We start from the raw sequence: 16642 nt of genomic DNA, 5'->3' as shown, positions 1-16642 counted from the left end.
AACAATTTCAATATTTATTAAACCTTAATGTTTAAACAATTTCAGAAAGCGTGTAAAACTTTAATTTTATTGCATGGAGCGAGCAGCCAGCAGAGTATAAAACTCAGGCCTGTTACTAATACACTCTTCGTTCCTCGTTCCTTTTTAGTTGTCACATTTGGTTTTGTGTCGATCAAATTGATCAAAATTTGACTGAAATTTATTAATAGTTTATTAATCGAAAAAAGAAAAAAAATGTGTCACTGAAAATAACTTTTAATCTATTTTAAGATGTAATTTTCATTTTTTTAAAATAATAAAAAAATGACAGCAGGTCAATAATGCAATTCAATGTTATTTTTGGAATGGGTGCAATCAATGTTAATGAATACTAAAAATAAAAAATAAAAAAATAACGTGCACTGCACTGTACTTATTTAATGTAAAACTGGACTTCCCAACCAACCAATCAATTTTATACGAAAATACACCGGTATATGCTGAAAATTTTGCCTATATATAGGTTTACAGAAATTGAATTAGGAGTTTAACATTTCTAAATTTTACTGTATGAAATAATAAGAAGTTTTACTTACCTCGCGATTAATGTGAACGTAAATAATTATTTTAATCCAATTTAAATAATACTCCATCTGTTCTCCTGAATTATTTATCTTGGCGAAGGAGGCTTGACACACATTTTCTAAGACTCTTATAAAATATAGTTTTATAAAATATTTTCAACTTTTTTTAAAAAATAAAAATTTAATATTTAAATATTTATGAAAGGAAAAATTATAAAAGAATTAACAAAATTATATTTATATACAACTTTTTTTTTAGAAAGATTTATATACAACTTAAAATTTATGTCAAATAATACCTAAAAAGACCATAAGTTGAGTGGGAGGGAGGCAGGGAGGAGAATGCGACACGTAACATTCAAAGAGTGATTTCACCTTAATATTATAAATATATATATTGGCCTAAGTTATGTGGAGACCCCAAATTATTGGAGACTTGGAGACCTAAATCATGACCCTTTATCTATTTATAATCCAACCGCTGATATACTTTCATTGTATAATTAAAATATTCTTTTTCAATTGTTTTGTTTCTTCTGTGGAGCGTATGTATACACATAAAGCATCTATCATTGGCAGTTACAAGCACCACTTCCTCCACTAATCTCTCAACTCTCTCATCTCTCCGCATGTACATCTTCCTGTTCTGCAAATGATAGTTGAAGAAGAACATTAATCCAATTGTTCCGCAACTGTGCAAGATTCCGGTTGTTCTGCAAATTCATGAGATGTTATCATTTATTAGACTTCTTCTACAATTGTTCTGCAGTTCTTCATCAATCCTATGTTTATCTTTGATGTTCTGCAACAATGATGCAAAGTGGTTTGAAACACCCAATCTTCGATCCCTCGGTCTTGCACTTGATATGCATTGTTGTGTTTATCTTGATCGTACTTAGATTTGATTTTATGGAGAAAGTGCAGCACAATTACTCAAAGGACAAAGTTTCGACATTATAACAACAAACCCTGAAACCCAAAAAAAAACAAAACTATAATAGTATAATCAATACATGTGAGGAACATAAATCTCACATGCACTGCTAGCTTGTGTTCTGTTGGCCAAAAAAAACAACGCCCTTTGAGATTTCAAGAAGCCAATTGTATCTTCACTCTTCTACTGTGATGAAACACGTGCAGAATAACTTTAATTGTAATTGCCAAACTTTGTTGAGTAAAGTGCGGGATAATGGTGCTCCTTAATATCATATAGTATATTTAGTATGTGTATCCTCTCTCTTCCGTATATCTCAATGTATCTCAGATTTTCAGTCTTTTATTTTAATTTTAAATTGTTTTGCTGCTTTTAATCTCAACCGTCAGTTGTGTTGCTAATTGAATGGTCTAGATCTAGGACTCCAAGGACTCCAATTATGTGGGTCTCCAAGGAGCCCAACTCTATATATATTTATTCCAAACAAATGGTGAAAAGTGCTGATCCCTCCGTCCTGGTACAAATGATTGAGACACAAAAACCAAGAAATTAAGTAAGAAATGAGTAAAGTTAGATGAAAAATGAGTATAGTGGTGGGATCTATTTATAATTAATAATAGATTTGAGACCGTGGAAGAAAGTAGTGTGTGTAATAGTGTTTATATTATTATAAAATGGAGATAGTGGAAAAAAATGGTTGGTGTAATAATATTTTATATTATAAAAATTTATTACTTTTGAAATGTATACAATTGGTGGGACGTTAAAAAAAAACTGTATATAATTCATTTGGGACGGAGGGATGTATGACCCTAGTATATATTTGCGGGGTTTGATTGATTGATCCAGTCTCCCACTTCAGTTTTGTGTTATTGTGATGTCATAATCAATTTTTAATGAACCGAATTTGTAAAATCTATCGCGAGGTGACAATAAAAATTGAAATAAGTATATTTGTTCTTTGCAGGCTGCAGCACTGGTTAGTCATTGCCTTGGCGTAATTTTCTCGTTGTAAAATTTGTCAATGGACTTCGTGTTTTAAACATCGATGATCATCCTCGCTTCACCTCCCAATAACGAGTGGTCGGATTAAACCAAAGTGGAAAACACAGTAAATTGAACCATCGACAATCGACATTACTCTCAGATGTACAACACTGCAAACAATGGGCAGGGGGTCGGTGAATTTATTTCACACAACTGCCACCAAACTAGTTACTATTGAAAATCAGAGCGAACAATTACTTTTCCCGAGCACTTCACAGATCGCTTAGCCCCGTTCATATTCGGTGCAAGACATCAACTTTTTCGGGAGCCAATTACCAAATTTCCAAAATTCTTATGGGTTAAATGGCGTTTATATGTTTTTTTTATGTTACAACATGTATTTTAATATTTTTATAAAATATAATTCTATGATTTATTTTTATAATTTTCTTTCTTGAAATAAAAATTTAGATATAAATAAAGAAAATTTTAAAAATAAATTATAAATTTTTATCTTTTACAGAAACATTAAAGTGTTTATCGCATTTCCGTCTTGCAAGATACAAGTATATAATTGAGAGGGACGAGAAAAGGTACTCTTTCTTATGGACACGTGTCTTTTCCATCGGCCTAGCCCAGCTTCTTGATGCATGCAACATTTTTCTATATAAATCCCCCTCTAAGCATACAACTCCACTCAACCCAAAGTGCAAAACCTCTCACCTTTCCTACACACTAAAAATTTCCATCTAGACTTAAGAATGGGAGTTCTAAGATCCAGCTTTGTAGCCATGATGGTGATGTACATGGTCTTAGCAACCACACCAAATGCTGAAGCCGTACTCACATGCGGGCAGGTGACTGGAGCCCTGGCCCCGTGCCTGGGTTACCTGAGGAGCCAGGTAAACGTTCCAGTCCCGCTAACCTGTTGCAATGGTGTGAGGGGACTCAATAACGCTGCACGGACCACACTCGACAAGCGCACCGCTTGCGGCTGCCTCAAGCAAACTGCTAATGCCGTCACTGGCCTCAACTTGAACGCTGCTGCTGGCCTCCCTGCTAGATGTGGTGTCAACATTCCTTACAAAATCAGCCCCACCACCGATTGTAACAGGTAAAATACCGGTACTAGATGCATACCGGACCTAAAAACTCATCGTAAGTCGGTCCAAAAACGCTAGTAAATTAGTATATATTGGGGCCGTTTGGCTGAGCTTAAAATAAGTGCTTCTTGCTTAAAATAAATAAGTGGAGTAGAAGTTAGAAGCCAGACAAGACTTATAAGTGATTAAAGTGTTTGGCAAATAAGCAGAAGTCCTGAAACAAAAGCTAGCATTCCTAGCTTTTTATAAGTGCTTCTTGACTTATTACACAAACAGTACGAAATAAGTGCTTCCAACTTATAAGCCCAGAAGTCGGCTTAAAAGCCGTAGCCAAACACCACCATTAATTATTTGTTTGTGCTTAAAAAGATTTCAAATACAGTTTATCTAAGCGATGTGGGATGTTATACATACCATCTTAAATTATAAATTTGATATTGTCGTTCCGAATAATAATTATTTTTTTTTGTTGTGTTGCAGGGTGGTGTGAAGGTATGTTAATGCCAGGGGACTTTCAAGTGCAAGCTCAATATTAAGTTTGTTTGGAATAAAGATGCATGGGATCTAAGCATATTGTAGTCGTCTGTGTTCAGTTTGTATTTGATGATGAATTGCACTGCTGCTTTTAATGTTCTGTTTCTGTATGAAAATCTTGTTGACATCTATAAATCTAGTAAGTTTTTAAGTAATGGCATAGAGTCGAGTGTTTTTTAGAGTAATGTATCTGGTGGAGTGAATTTATTACCGACAACTACTATCAAAGACTTGCAGACCAACACTTAACACTGACTGACCATTTGTGACATGATTTACGGAGATGAAACTCGAATTTGACTCGAAAACCGATTGGAATATTGTTGACATAAATTCAAATATTTAGATTTTTAACTTTCGGACCTTACATAAAACTGAACTTGTTTACAAACAAGAATGTCCTTGAACTGGCTTGGTTATAAAACTGGTTACCTTTGTAAAACTGGAAACAGAGTAAGACATGAACAAATACAGGCAGTATATAATAGAAGTTACTCCTTAAAAATCTCTACACCTTGTTCATGGTTGAAGTAAGACCTTTAACCGGATAGTATAGCCGATAGCGTACCTTCAAACCACTAGCGAAACATGGGCTTAATTACCATTAAAAAGAACTCAAACGTTAATAGCTTTCAATATCAAATATAAAATCATAGTATCATACTATATATCAAAGCTATTACGAAGCACAAGTAAAATTAATCTCGTGGAGGGAGGGGTGTTAGTCGGGGAGTGCTTAAGCCCCCCTCCTGGATCTGCCTTGTTCAAAATGTTATGTATTTAGACTGCGCTCACTTGGATGAAATAGAATGAGGAAAAATGAAATGAAATTTGTATTATAATTTTGGGTTAATTAGATAAAAGGTTTATAATTTTCATTCCTTCAGTCATTTCATTCAAAACTATTTAAACATAAATCTAACATATATGTTTTGGAATGATATATGCTTTAGGAGTAATGCTCATTTCTACAATTCTACTTCAACATCATGTTTTCGTACAATCTTCGTCGTTGAAAATTCAGACTCATTCATATTTAGTCATTATTTTTCTCATACTCTCTTCATTTTGCATAAAATATCTTTGTGATTTTTCATTGCATTCTCTCGTTGTTATATTCCATCCACAAGTTACTTGAAATGAAGTTTGAATTTATCAGTTGTCTTATCTAGTCTCAGCAATCAAATCTCCTCAAGCAAAAACAGTCTTTAGACTCAAATGAAGTGCTGCATGGTGCAGAATTCATATCTAAGTTTAATTTGCTTTATACCCAAATTCACTCCCGGATGATGTGCAGAGTAACATCACCATATAATTCATTTTCTTAAGGATATCACATTGTTTGTAAATTTGTTTGTCATTCACTGTGAGTATTACCCAGTACTGGCAAGTAACATGCACAATAAACCAAGCTAGACCGCTCCTTCAATTTTTCTTATATGCATACTAACATTTCCATAAAGAGAGTAAACAAGAGCAAGTCCCAGTCGTTAGAATAAAAAAAAATTAAAAACAAATAGAGGTAACACTGGGAGAGTTGTTGGAATTAAACTCTATACATGTTTGCATTTTCAGAGGGAGTGTGTCAAGCAACTCTAGGACTTGCTCTAAACACTTGAAAATGGAGGTTTTAAAGGCTTTCTTTAAAATAAAAGTAGTGCACATAGTTGTGGCACTTGCACCAAATGTGATATTAGCCGAAGATGTGATCAGGTGAGAAGAAGCTTGGCCCCGTGCTTAGGATACCTGACATCCAGCGCCAATTTGACACATTATGTGGCCTGTAGCAATGGGATAAGGACTCTCAAGTCTCAATTGGTTGGCTAAAATGAGGGTTGATAAACAGATGGGCACTGCCTCAAGGGAACTGCTAAATCTGTGAATTGTGATCAGTTTTTGTAACTTAACAAAAACCAGATGGGCACTGACTCTGGTAGTTTGCACATACTCTGCACTGCTATAAAAAGTACTCCCTCCATTTCAATAAACCTTTCTCATTTGATATGTCGATACTGTTCATAACATGAGACAAATTACTAATTTATGTCTAATTTATAAGACTAAATATACTCATTAATGATCTTGTTGGATTCACATTTGTAAGTATTTTAATATGTGAAGTTTTTATATTTAATACTCATACAAAATTAAAGATATTAAAGATGAAAATTCAAGTGATGATGAAACCTTTCTCCTTTGAATTTTTCAACCTCAGTCCTTAATTTGTTTATGTTAAAATTGTTTTCACAAGAAAGTTTTAGTATGAATTATGAATATTTCAATATTTGTGTGTCTAACCAAAGTTCTTGCTTTGGTTAGACTTTTTAATTTTTTGCTTATATTCTTTATTAGTTTTAATTTTCATTTTGTTTAATATATTGTTATGTCTTGATGTAGGTATTATATATCATATATTTGGTTTTTAAAGGGTCCCTCACAACATATTCTTGTTCTGCTTAAATTATTATTCTTATGTTTTCTCTTTGTTTGTTTTGACTTTCAGGATTTTGGAAAGAGACTTTTTGGGTTTTCTTATGAGACTTTAAAGTCTTATTATCTAAACGTTCTGAGATATCTTTGCGTATCTTTCGGTTAGATAATAAACTTTGTTGGATGATAGTAATCCCTGATGCGGCTATTGTATCTATGATACAACTCATGAGTATGTAGATCCTGACAAAAAAAAATAAAAAAAATTAAAGATATTAACAATAAAAAATGTGTGTTGAGAAGCTTGATAAAGATAAACAAGAAAAGTATTATGGGACGGAGAAAGTACTCATCTATTAAACACTATACATTCTACTCCGCTAACATGCCTTCTCCTTGCCCTTACCAGAGGATTTTCTTACATGATCAGCTCCTCCGTCGACTGCTTCAAGTAATGCATCTCCGAACATCCTCCCCTCGCGAAAGACTGGCACAACACAATTATAGAAACTGATCCTCCCATCATCCAGGAAAATGTATGTTTAATTCTCGTTTGTCATTTACAAGCATCAATAATTAGCACTACTAACTGGTGGGGAATTCATGAATGGGCTAGGCAGGATCATATCATTTCACTTGGAATTAAATTTTATTTCAAGTTGTTTAATTAATAGTTACTACACTGTAAGGGAGTTTCCTAGACTTTTCTCTACTCTGTTACTTCCTCCGTCTCATTTTAATTATCTTTTGTTTGCAAAAGTCACATATATTACAAAACATCGAGGAGACGGTTGTTTCATGGTTAATGAGTCCGGTTAACAGGAATCGGAACCTCAAAACCATGTGTTCGTGTTTGGATTAACAATTTTGTGACAGGGAATGAAATTCAGTCCCACTTGGAGGGTAAATCATTCCTTACATAAATGTAATGTCTTTTCTCAATTTTGTTACTATAATACCATTAATTATACAAGCAGCAGTTCAATTTTCACTCGTTTTTTTTTGCATTTCATAATAAAATTATTATAACATTAATTATTCAAGTATTGTGGAAACTTTTATTTGACAAAAGAAGATTATTACCATGAGATGGAGGGAGTAACTTAAGGCACAAAATAAATTTTACCTTTTAAAACACATGAAAGATACTTTTGGGGTTATCATAGCTCCCATGTTATCAGGGTAGATCTAAATGGGATTATCTTATAAATCCTTAATTAATGTTTCAGTTGGACATCTAATCTAATCAATCCTTAATTATTTAAGAATTGAAGCTACTACCTTTCAGGCAAAATGTGTTGCAGCATTGTGTGAATGTAAGCTAATGGCAGAGGTTTTCAAGTGCAAGATATTTTTACAGTTACTAAGGCAGTTTCGCAATCTGGCTGTTTCTGACATCGCGACTTCTAGAATAAGACATATGGAACTGTATTGAATTTTAGTTCTGTGCAAGGCATGAACCTCAAGCTTAAATCACACACCTCGTGACGATGAGAAACAAACTAAAATTATCTACACAAAACGCTAGAAAGTCGTCGGGTTGTTATGCTACTTGCATTTAAATAACACAACTCCTTCGATACTAATCCAGCACTTTCAAAAAATCACAACTTATCTCGTTTTCACAGTGAATAAATTAAAGCATTTTACACTGGAACAGAGCAACAGATAAAAATGAAGATGAAATTTATTATTTTTATTAGCAAAATTTGACACTTTCCACCAGAGTTAGCAGTATCTAGTACTACTGTCTACTAGATATCATATGAGTAAGAAAGTAAACTTATTTAGAAAGATACGAATCCAACCTCGCAATTGTGTTTCTCTGTTATTGGGCAAGAGTACTAGTCGTTATTAATTTGGTAGATAAATGTCTGTTCATCCTCTGTTTCTTAACACTGTCTTAATTCTAGCTAGCCGGTGGAATGTCACTACGTAAAGCGCCACATATACTCTGTTCATTTTGTGTAGGTGTAAAACGAAGAGGAAACAAAGGGATGCATTGTTGTGTTGATATGTAAGTGACAACACACAATTCATTAATACTACAACTCCCAACTAATCAACTACTTACATCAGTTTCAAAATTAATCTCCATTAGGCCACTAAATTTCGCTATAAAAGGCGTAATCTATACTCTTGTGAGTTCATAAGCCAACTAGTGATCAGCATTAGTGTACTTAAAAAGCTTTTTTGAAGATCTTGAGAAAGTTTGTTTCAAACTATGGCAACCATGACAGTTTCCAAGGTGACTGTGGCAATTATCTGCCTGGTGGCACTATTGAGCTTGAGTGCGCCTGATGCAGTAGAAGGACTGACCTGTGGACAAGTGACAAGCTCACTATCTCAGTGCATGAACTACCTGAAGATGGGCGGTGTTTTGCCACCAGGGTGTTGCAGCGGGGTCAAAAGTCTGAACGGTATGGCTAAGACTCCGCTGGACAGGAAACAAGCATGCAGTTGCCTCAAATCCGTGTCCGGGAGCATCAAAGGCATCAACTATGGTTTGGCAGCTGGGCTCCCTGGAAAGTGCGGAATCAGCATTCCTTATAAGATCAGCCCTGGCACCGACTGTTCTAAGTAATTATTACGCAATTATGTTATCATCTTTTATTTTGCAAGGGTATATATTATGTGCAACTGTTAGTTAGTTGGATTTTAACATGTTTAAATACCACACATATGTGTTTTGCAGGGTGCAGTGAGAGCAGTTCAATCAACGCGTGCTTTAGAGGCGCAGATTTTATGGTACAAGCTGCTATATGTGCCAAGTTTATCTATATGTTCCTTTCTCTATATTATACATAGTTGTGTTTATGATGTAAAATGCACTGGGATAAGAAGGCTCTAGTAATGTTTCATCAATAAAGTTGTGGTGGTCGATTGACATATCATAATTATGTAAAACTTTCTAGAGTGATGATATTGAACTATGATCCATGGTGTTTATGCCCTAATTTTCTTCAAAGCAAGTAAATTACATCTATTGGAGATTACAACTAGCTAGTTGCAAAAATTTAACTAAACAAAACAGACATTTTGTTCTTTAATTTATACCTAAAAAGTAATCTTGGGCTATTTTAGTGGTAGCTCTGCAATTGTACCAGAAAACTGTAAATCGAAAAACTATAAAAAGAATGCTAAATCATCACCAGATGAATGCACTTGATGAAAAAAAAAATAAAGTTTTCGAATTGAAGCTCTGTAAGATGTTACTACCTAGCTAGTAGACTGTTGTAGTGTTGTAGCTCCTCGAAAGATTTTATATAATGTTGAATGCTGCAAGAACGCTTTATCATAAAACATATAACAAATGTTATGGATAGAAGTAGAAGTAGACCTTTACGATTGCATAGTTAATAGTCAGTTGAGTGGCAGAGTCGAGCTTTCATTCTGCTTTGTACCTCGTGTCTTGACTACAGGAAAAACGGGTAATTTCATTCTAATTTCTTCTGAAACAAACGTAGATAATATCGTTCTGTTACGAAGGCAGTCCATCATAGGATTTGTTGAATGAGCTTGTGTCAAACAAACCCCCTTATTCATGGGATAATATATTTTTTCTTTGAAGGAAAAGTGGGTGCTTGGCGACACTTAAAATAACTAATTCATAACTTCTTTCAGCATTGCTTCTACTTTCTACGTAGCATTTGACAAAAGAAGCCTGAAGTGCTTCTTTTAAGTTTGTAAGTTAGGAAGTTAAAAATGTTAGTAGCTTTCTTGAGCTTGCATTTTATCATGAATATATTAAAATTTAATATATAATAAACTTTATTTATTAATAAAAATTTTTTATTTTAATAATTTGAATTTTTTTCTAATCTATAAATTTAAATTACCAACACTTCTAAGTAAAAGTTATTCAAAACACTTTTAATAACTTCTAAATCTAGTTAACTTATCACTTATAATCAAATAGAGTATGTTTCTTTCCATTTTAAGCTCACTTCTCAAAACAAACGGCCCAAAGTAGTTATAGTAGTAGTTATTCCCAAAGCAAACGGCCCAAAGTTATAACTACTAAAAAGATCCAATGATCAATAGTTTTGCCACCAGCCACCAGGGTGTTGCAGCGGGGTCAGAAGTCTGAACGGTATGGCCAAGACTCCGGTGGACAGGAAACAAGCATGCACTTGCCTCAAATCCGTGTTCGGGAGCATCAAGGGCATCAACTATGGTTTGGCAGCTGGGCTTCCTGGAAAGTGCGGAGTCAGCATTCCTTATAAGATCAGCCCTGGCAAGACTGTTCTAAGTAATTATAAATGCCTCCCTTACCTAATTCCTACACAATTATGTTATCATCTATTATTATTCAAGGGTACATTTTAAAATGTTTGAATTTTACACATATGTGTTTTGCAGGGTGCAGTTAGAGCAGTTCAATCGATGCATGCTTTAGAGTTTAGAGGCGCGGATTTTATGGTACAAGCTGCTATATGTGCCAAGTTTATCTATATGTTCCTTTTTCTACATTATACATAGTTGTGTTTATGATGTAATATGAAATGGGATAAGGAGGCTCTAGTAATGTTCCCTCAATAAAGTTGTGGTGGTGGATCGACATCTCATAACCATGTAAACCTTTGCAGGGTGATGATATTGAACTATGATCCATGCTGTTTATACCCTAATTTTCTTCAAAGCAAGTAAATTACATCTACTGGAGATTACCACTAGCTAGTGATTGAAAAAATTTAACTAAACAAAAAAGACATTTTGTAATTTAATTTATAACTAAAAAGCAATCGTGGGCTATTTTAGGTAGCTCTGCAATTGCAGCAGAAAACTGTAAATCGAAAAAACTATAAAAGAAAGCTAAATCATCACCATGAATGCACTACATAAAAATAAAAAAGAAAAAGTTTTTGAATGAAACCTCTGCAAGATGTGCGCCCGTTTGTTAAAGAGAAGTATAAGCTGCTTCGGGTTTATGTTTTTCTTGACCCGTTTGTGTAAATAAACAGAAGTACTTTTAAGAAGTTGGAAATGCTAAATTTTCTCTCAGACCTTTCTACTTCTTTTTCCAACACTTTATTAACTTATCTACTTCTTTATTTCAAACAAAAAGTCACTATTTTTAAACTTGCCCAAACGGCCTTGTAATTACCTTGCTAGTAGCTCCTCGAAAGATTTTCTGTAGAGGCTGTTTGGTTTAGCTTAAAAAAGGTAGAAGTGAGAAGTAAATTAATAATTATAAGTTATCAAAGTGTTTAGAAAAGAATCATAAGTTGTAAAGAAAAGCTAGCATTTTCTACTTTCAACTTTATTCTCAAGACTTCTTAAAAGTACTTCATACTTATTTACACTAACGGGTCAAGTAAAGCAGAATTGCACGGGTTGTTATGCTACAGCTACTTGCATTTCAATAACACAACTCCTTCAATACAAATCCAGCACTTACAGAACTCACACCTTATCCCGTTTTCACAGTGGATATATTAAAGCATTTCACACCGGAAATAAGCAACAGTTAAAAAAGATCAAATATATTTTTTTTTAGAGTTAATTGCAAAATACATTCCTTTAGTTTGAGTCAATTGCACATTTTCACCTAAACTTTATATAATTTCACAACGCATCCCTTAAAATGTCTTGACGCCACATTTGAAACCTTTTGATCCATTTTGTCTATTTTGACCTATCACCGTGTGAATTAAAAGTGAAATAGACTTAAGAATTAACTAAAATATAATGTTGTAGATTCTTAAGTCTATTTTACCCTTTTATTTTGACATAATGATAGGTCAAAATAGATGAAAATGGGCTAAACGATTCAAACACGTGGCGCTAAAATATATTAAAAGACGCGTTGTGCAATTATCTAAAGTTTTGGTAATAAAGTGTAATTGAGCCATACCACAGGGATGCGTTTTGCAATTAATTCTCATTTCTATTAGCAAAATTTGACACTTTCCACCAGAGTTAGCAGTATCTAGTACTACTATCTGCTAGATATCATACGAGAATGAAAGTACACTTATTTAGAAAGATACGAATCCAACCTCGCAATTGTGTTTCTCTGTTATTGGGCAAGAGTACTAGTCGTTATTAATTTGGTAGATAAATGTCTGTTCATCCTCTGTTTCTTAACACTGTCTTGATTCTAGCTAGCCGGTGGAATGTCACTACGTAAAACGCCACATATACTATGTTCATTTTGTGTAGGTGTAAAATGAAGAGGAAACAAACGAATTCATTGTTGTGTTGATATGTAAGTGACAACACACAATTCATTAATTCTACAACTCCCAACTAATCAACTACTTACATCAGTTTCAAAATTAATCTCCATTAGGCCACTTAATTTCGCTATAAAAGGTGTATTCTACACTCTTGTGAGTTCATAAGCCAACTAGTGATCAGCATTAGTGTACTCATATAGCTTTTCAGAAGATCTTGAGAAAGTTTGTTTCAAACTATGGCAAGCATGACAGTTTCCAAGGCAGCTCTGGCAATTATCGGTCTGGTGGCACTATTGAGCTTGAGTGCACCTGATGCAGTAGAGGGACTGACCTGTGGACAAGTGACAAGCTCACTAAGTCAGTGCATGAATTACCTGAAGATGGGCGGTGTTTTGCCACCAGGGTGTTGCAGCGGGGTCAAAAGTCTGAACGGTATGGCTAAGACTCCACTGGACAGGAAACAAGCATGCACTTGCCTCAAATCCGTGTCTGGGAGCATCAAGGGTATCAACTATGGCTTGGCAGCTGGGCTCCCTGGAAAGTGCGGAATCAGCATTCCTTATAAGATCAGCCCTGGCACCGACTGTTCCAAGTAATTACCCTCCCTTACCTAATTCCTACGCAATTATGTTATCATCTATTATTATTCAAGGGTACATTTTAACATGTTTAAATTTTACACATGTGTGTTTTGCAGGGTGCAGTGAGAGCAGTTCAATCGACACATGCTTTAGAGGCGTGGATTTTATGGTACAAGCTGCTATATGTGCCAAGATTATCTATATGTTCCTTTCTCTACATTATACATAGTTGTGTTTATGATGTAATATGAACTGGGAGGCTCTAGTAATGTTCCCTCAATAAAGTTGTGGTGGTCGATCAACATCTCATAACCATGTAAAGCATTCTAGAGTGATGATATTGAACTATGATCCATGGTGTTTATTCCCTAATTATCTTGGAAATTACAACTAGCTAGTGATTGCAAAAATTTAACTAAACAAAACAGACATTTTGGACTTTAATTTATAGCTAAAAAGCAACCGTAGGCTATTTTAATTGCACCAGAAAACTGTAAATCGGAAAAACTATAAAAGAAAGCTAAATCATCACCAGATGAATGCACTAGATGAAAAAACATAAAGTTTTCGAATTAAACCTCTGTAAGATGTTACTACCTAGATTTCATTCTCCTTTGTACTTGTGTGTTCACAGTGAATCACTACAGAAAAATCGGCTATTTTCATTCTGTTTTCTGTGACATCTTGTATTGGTTCTAAAGTTGTTTTCTACCCTTCAGTAGTCAAAATTTCAATGCCAGCATGCTATATTAGCTGCAAGGGATTTGTTGAATGAACTTAGCCAAGCATCAAAACCCCTTGTTCATGGAATGATAGATTAAACCCCCTTATTCATGGATGATGTTTTTTTTCTTTTAAAGAAAAAGTAGAGCCAGGCCATTTCTAGAAAATTACATTTAAATTTGGATATATCTTTTAATTAGCATTTTAAAATGGATGGCACAAGGTGTTATAATATGTTGTGCTTTTTATTTGGAATAAATATATGATTTAAACAAGTAGATTTTTACATTCATCTATTACCCGTCCTAGAGAAGACAGATTCGCAGATGAGCATCTGATGGCCTGTATTGCTCCTAGACAATCAGATTCTATGATCACGTACTGTTGTCCAATCCTTCGACTTCACCCAACTCAATGCTTCCCGGATTCCGATAGCCTCTACTTTAAAATTTGTTAAACGGTCTGGGAACATGATACTCCCTCCGTTTCAATTTACATGTCCACTTTTAAGAAAAAATTTTGTTTCAAATTACTTGTCTACATCAACTTTCAATGCAAATGTATATTTCCAAAGTCAATTCTACTCCACATATCTCTTATTTATATTTCCTAGATCAATCACACTCCACATATTTTGATCATTTAATGCAATTAATTTGTAAACAAACACTTTTCTTAAACTGTGTGATTTTTTTAAAGTGGACATCTAATTTGAAACGGAGGGAGTACCTCACTTCTTAACGAGATACTCAAGTCTTTAGCTGATTGTTCTTAAGTATGGGGATGCCTCCCCTGATTTTATTCATGTATTGTTGATGGATTTGTGAGTTTAACAAAATCATCCTTTTCTGGTAAAAAAAATAAAAAATATATGATTTAAACATGCATGAGAATTGAGAACTATATGACGTTTAATTAGTAAAATCAATTTATTTCAAAAAAATAAAAATAAATAAAAAGTGTAAAATAATCCAGGTATACCATGATGAGGGGAATCAGAATTATTTAATCATTAAGCTAGATCATTTATCAAGAGAAATATACTATTTCTATGATATTGAACAAAATTAAATTATTAATTTAAATAGTATCTTCACTTATGCAATACTCATGTAATAAAATTTCCTTATGCATATTGTTGTCTCAAAATGATTTATTGCACTTTGGATTTTTGTTTTCCTCCATGTGTTTTAAACTCTAGTTTAATATATTTTAGATATTTTTTCTATCATTAGTGACAACGAAAAATCGAGAATGAGGATCTGAATAATATCGAAAATAATGAAGATAATTTTTAATTGAAACGAGAATAGTATCAAAAATAAAGAAAATAATACTTTTTTTTTGAAACCAAAAGAAAATAATACTTAATTGAAACAAGAAAGATTAAATTTATTCAAAGAATTACTACTACTCCCTCCGTTCCTAAATATCTGCCTTTTGACTTTTTAGCACACATTTTAAGGTGCTTTGACCACATAGCTAGAAATGTTATTTTTAAATATTTCTTTTTGTGAATAAAAGTATTGATATAATATTTTTATTCGGGAAAAAAAAAATTCAAAAATAATCTTTTTAACTATATAGTCAAAGCACTTTAACATGCGTGCCAAAAAATCAAAAAACAGATATTTAAGAACGGAGGGAGTACTTAATAACTATGGTAACTAGATTCCTGTGATCCTATCCAAGTAACATCCTTGCAGTTGCACTGCACTAATCCAGTTCATTAATAATAATAAAACCGCCAACTAACCAGCAACTAATCAACCACATACATCAGTTTCATTCAACATTAATCTTCATTCACAATGCTAAATTTGACTATAAAACCATAAACTGACTCTAATCAGTTCATTAACAACCAGTAATCAGTAGTACTGTACTCATAAAGTTTGTTCAGCAAATCAGTATTATTACAAAGCAGAAAACGGTTTTAAGTAATTTTCGACTTAAAAAAATGTTTATTTATGTAATTAATAAATGAGAAATTGGTTAAAATTATAATAGAATAAAAAAATTATTTCTTGTAGTTATAAATCATTTTCATTTTTCTTATATTTTTATTAACTCATTATCAAAAAAATATTTCTCCTAATTCTTTCATATTAATTTATGTTGAATCACATAATTTTAAAATCAGCCAAAAAAAACCCTCCAATTATTTGCATGATGACACCATGGACGGGTTAGGTTAGGAGGGCTTGAGCCCGGATCACTGTTTTCTTTAAAAAGGTTTATTATTAAGATGATACGTACCTTAATGTTAGGTAATTTAGCCGGTAAAAAAGAATTCTCTCATATTGATTTCATGACATAAAAACACGTGACATATTTATCAACAAATATAAAATATTTCATTAAAGAACATATATATAATTGACATAATTATATATATATTTTTAGCAAATTCATTTAAACTAGCTACTATAATATTTAATTAGAAATAACATAATTAGAACAAATTTTCATGTAATCTAATCATATATCGAGTAGAGATCAAAATTTTGGGAAAAAAATATATTTACATGCTAATTTGTACTATAATTGAAACTAGTTGATAAACGCGCGTTGCGGCGGTCTATAAAAATTATATTAATGATTA

At 33.2% G+C, this 16642-nt stretch overlaps 3 protein-coding genes across 3 annotated transcripts; all 3 read left to right on the top strand.

Moving 5' to 3' along the window:
* Positions 1-3245: 3245 nt before the first annotated feature.
* LOC108216755 (non-specific lipid-transfer protein) lies at positions 3246-6667 on the top strand. Its single transcript, XM_064092158.1, has 3 exons — positions 3246-3598; positions 5697-5834; positions 6625-6667. Exons 1-3 carry the CDS (start codon positions 3246-3248, stop codon positions 6665-6667), a joined length of 534 nt encoding a protein of 177 aa, XP_063948228.1.
* Positions 6668-8775: 2108 nt separating this feature from the next.
* On the top strand, positions 8776-9135 carry LOC108216595 (non-specific lipid-transfer protein 1). Its single transcript, XM_017389401.2, has one exon. The coding sequence runs from the start codon at positions 8776-8778 to the stop codon at positions 9133-9135; it is 360 nt and encodes a 119-aa protein (XP_017244890.2).
* Positions 9136-12969: 3834 nt separating this feature from the next.
* LOC108216716 (non-specific lipid-transfer protein 1) lies at positions 12970-13440 on the top strand. Its single transcript, XM_017389551.2, has 2 exons — positions 12970-13325; positions 13431-13440. The coding sequence occupies exons 1-2, from the start codon at positions 12970-12972 to the stop codon at positions 13438-13440; spliced, it is 366 nt and encodes a 121-aa protein (XP_017245040.1).
* Positions 13441-16642: the final 3202 nt, after the last annotated feature.

The sequence above is a fragment of the Daucus carota genome, chromosome 4 (genome assembly GCF_001625215.2).
Source record: "Daucus carota subsp. sativus chromosome 4, DH1 v3.0, whole genome shotgun sequence".
Classification (NCBI taxonomy): Eukaryota; Viridiplantae; Streptophyta; class Magnoliopsida; order Apiales; family Apiaceae; genus Daucus; species Daucus carota.
This window is presented reverse-complemented; position numbering and strand designations above follow the sequence as displayed.

Bases quoted from the DNA above. Each gene is read 5' to 3' on its own strand.
- LOC108216755 (XM_064092158.1), top strand. From the start codon at position 3,246: ATGGGAGTTCTAAGATCCAGCTTTGTAGCCATGATGGTGATGTACATG. The intron at 3,599-5,696 runs GTAAAATACCGG...TTGCATTTTCAG, and splicing joins CCCACCACCGATTGTAACAG to AGGGAGTGTGTCAAGCAACT. The intron at 5,835-6,624 runs GTGAGAAGAAGC...TTTGACTTTCAG, and splicing joins TTAGCCGAAGATGTGATCAG to GATTTTGGAAAGAGACTTTT.
- LOC108216716 (XM_017389551.2), top strand. From the start codon at position 12,970: ATGGCAAGCATGACAGTTTCCAAGGCAGCTCTGGCAATTATCGGTCTG.
- LOC108216595 (XM_017389401.2), top strand. From the start codon at position 8,776: ATGGCAACCATGACAGTTTCCAAGGTGACTGTGGCAATTATCTGCCTG.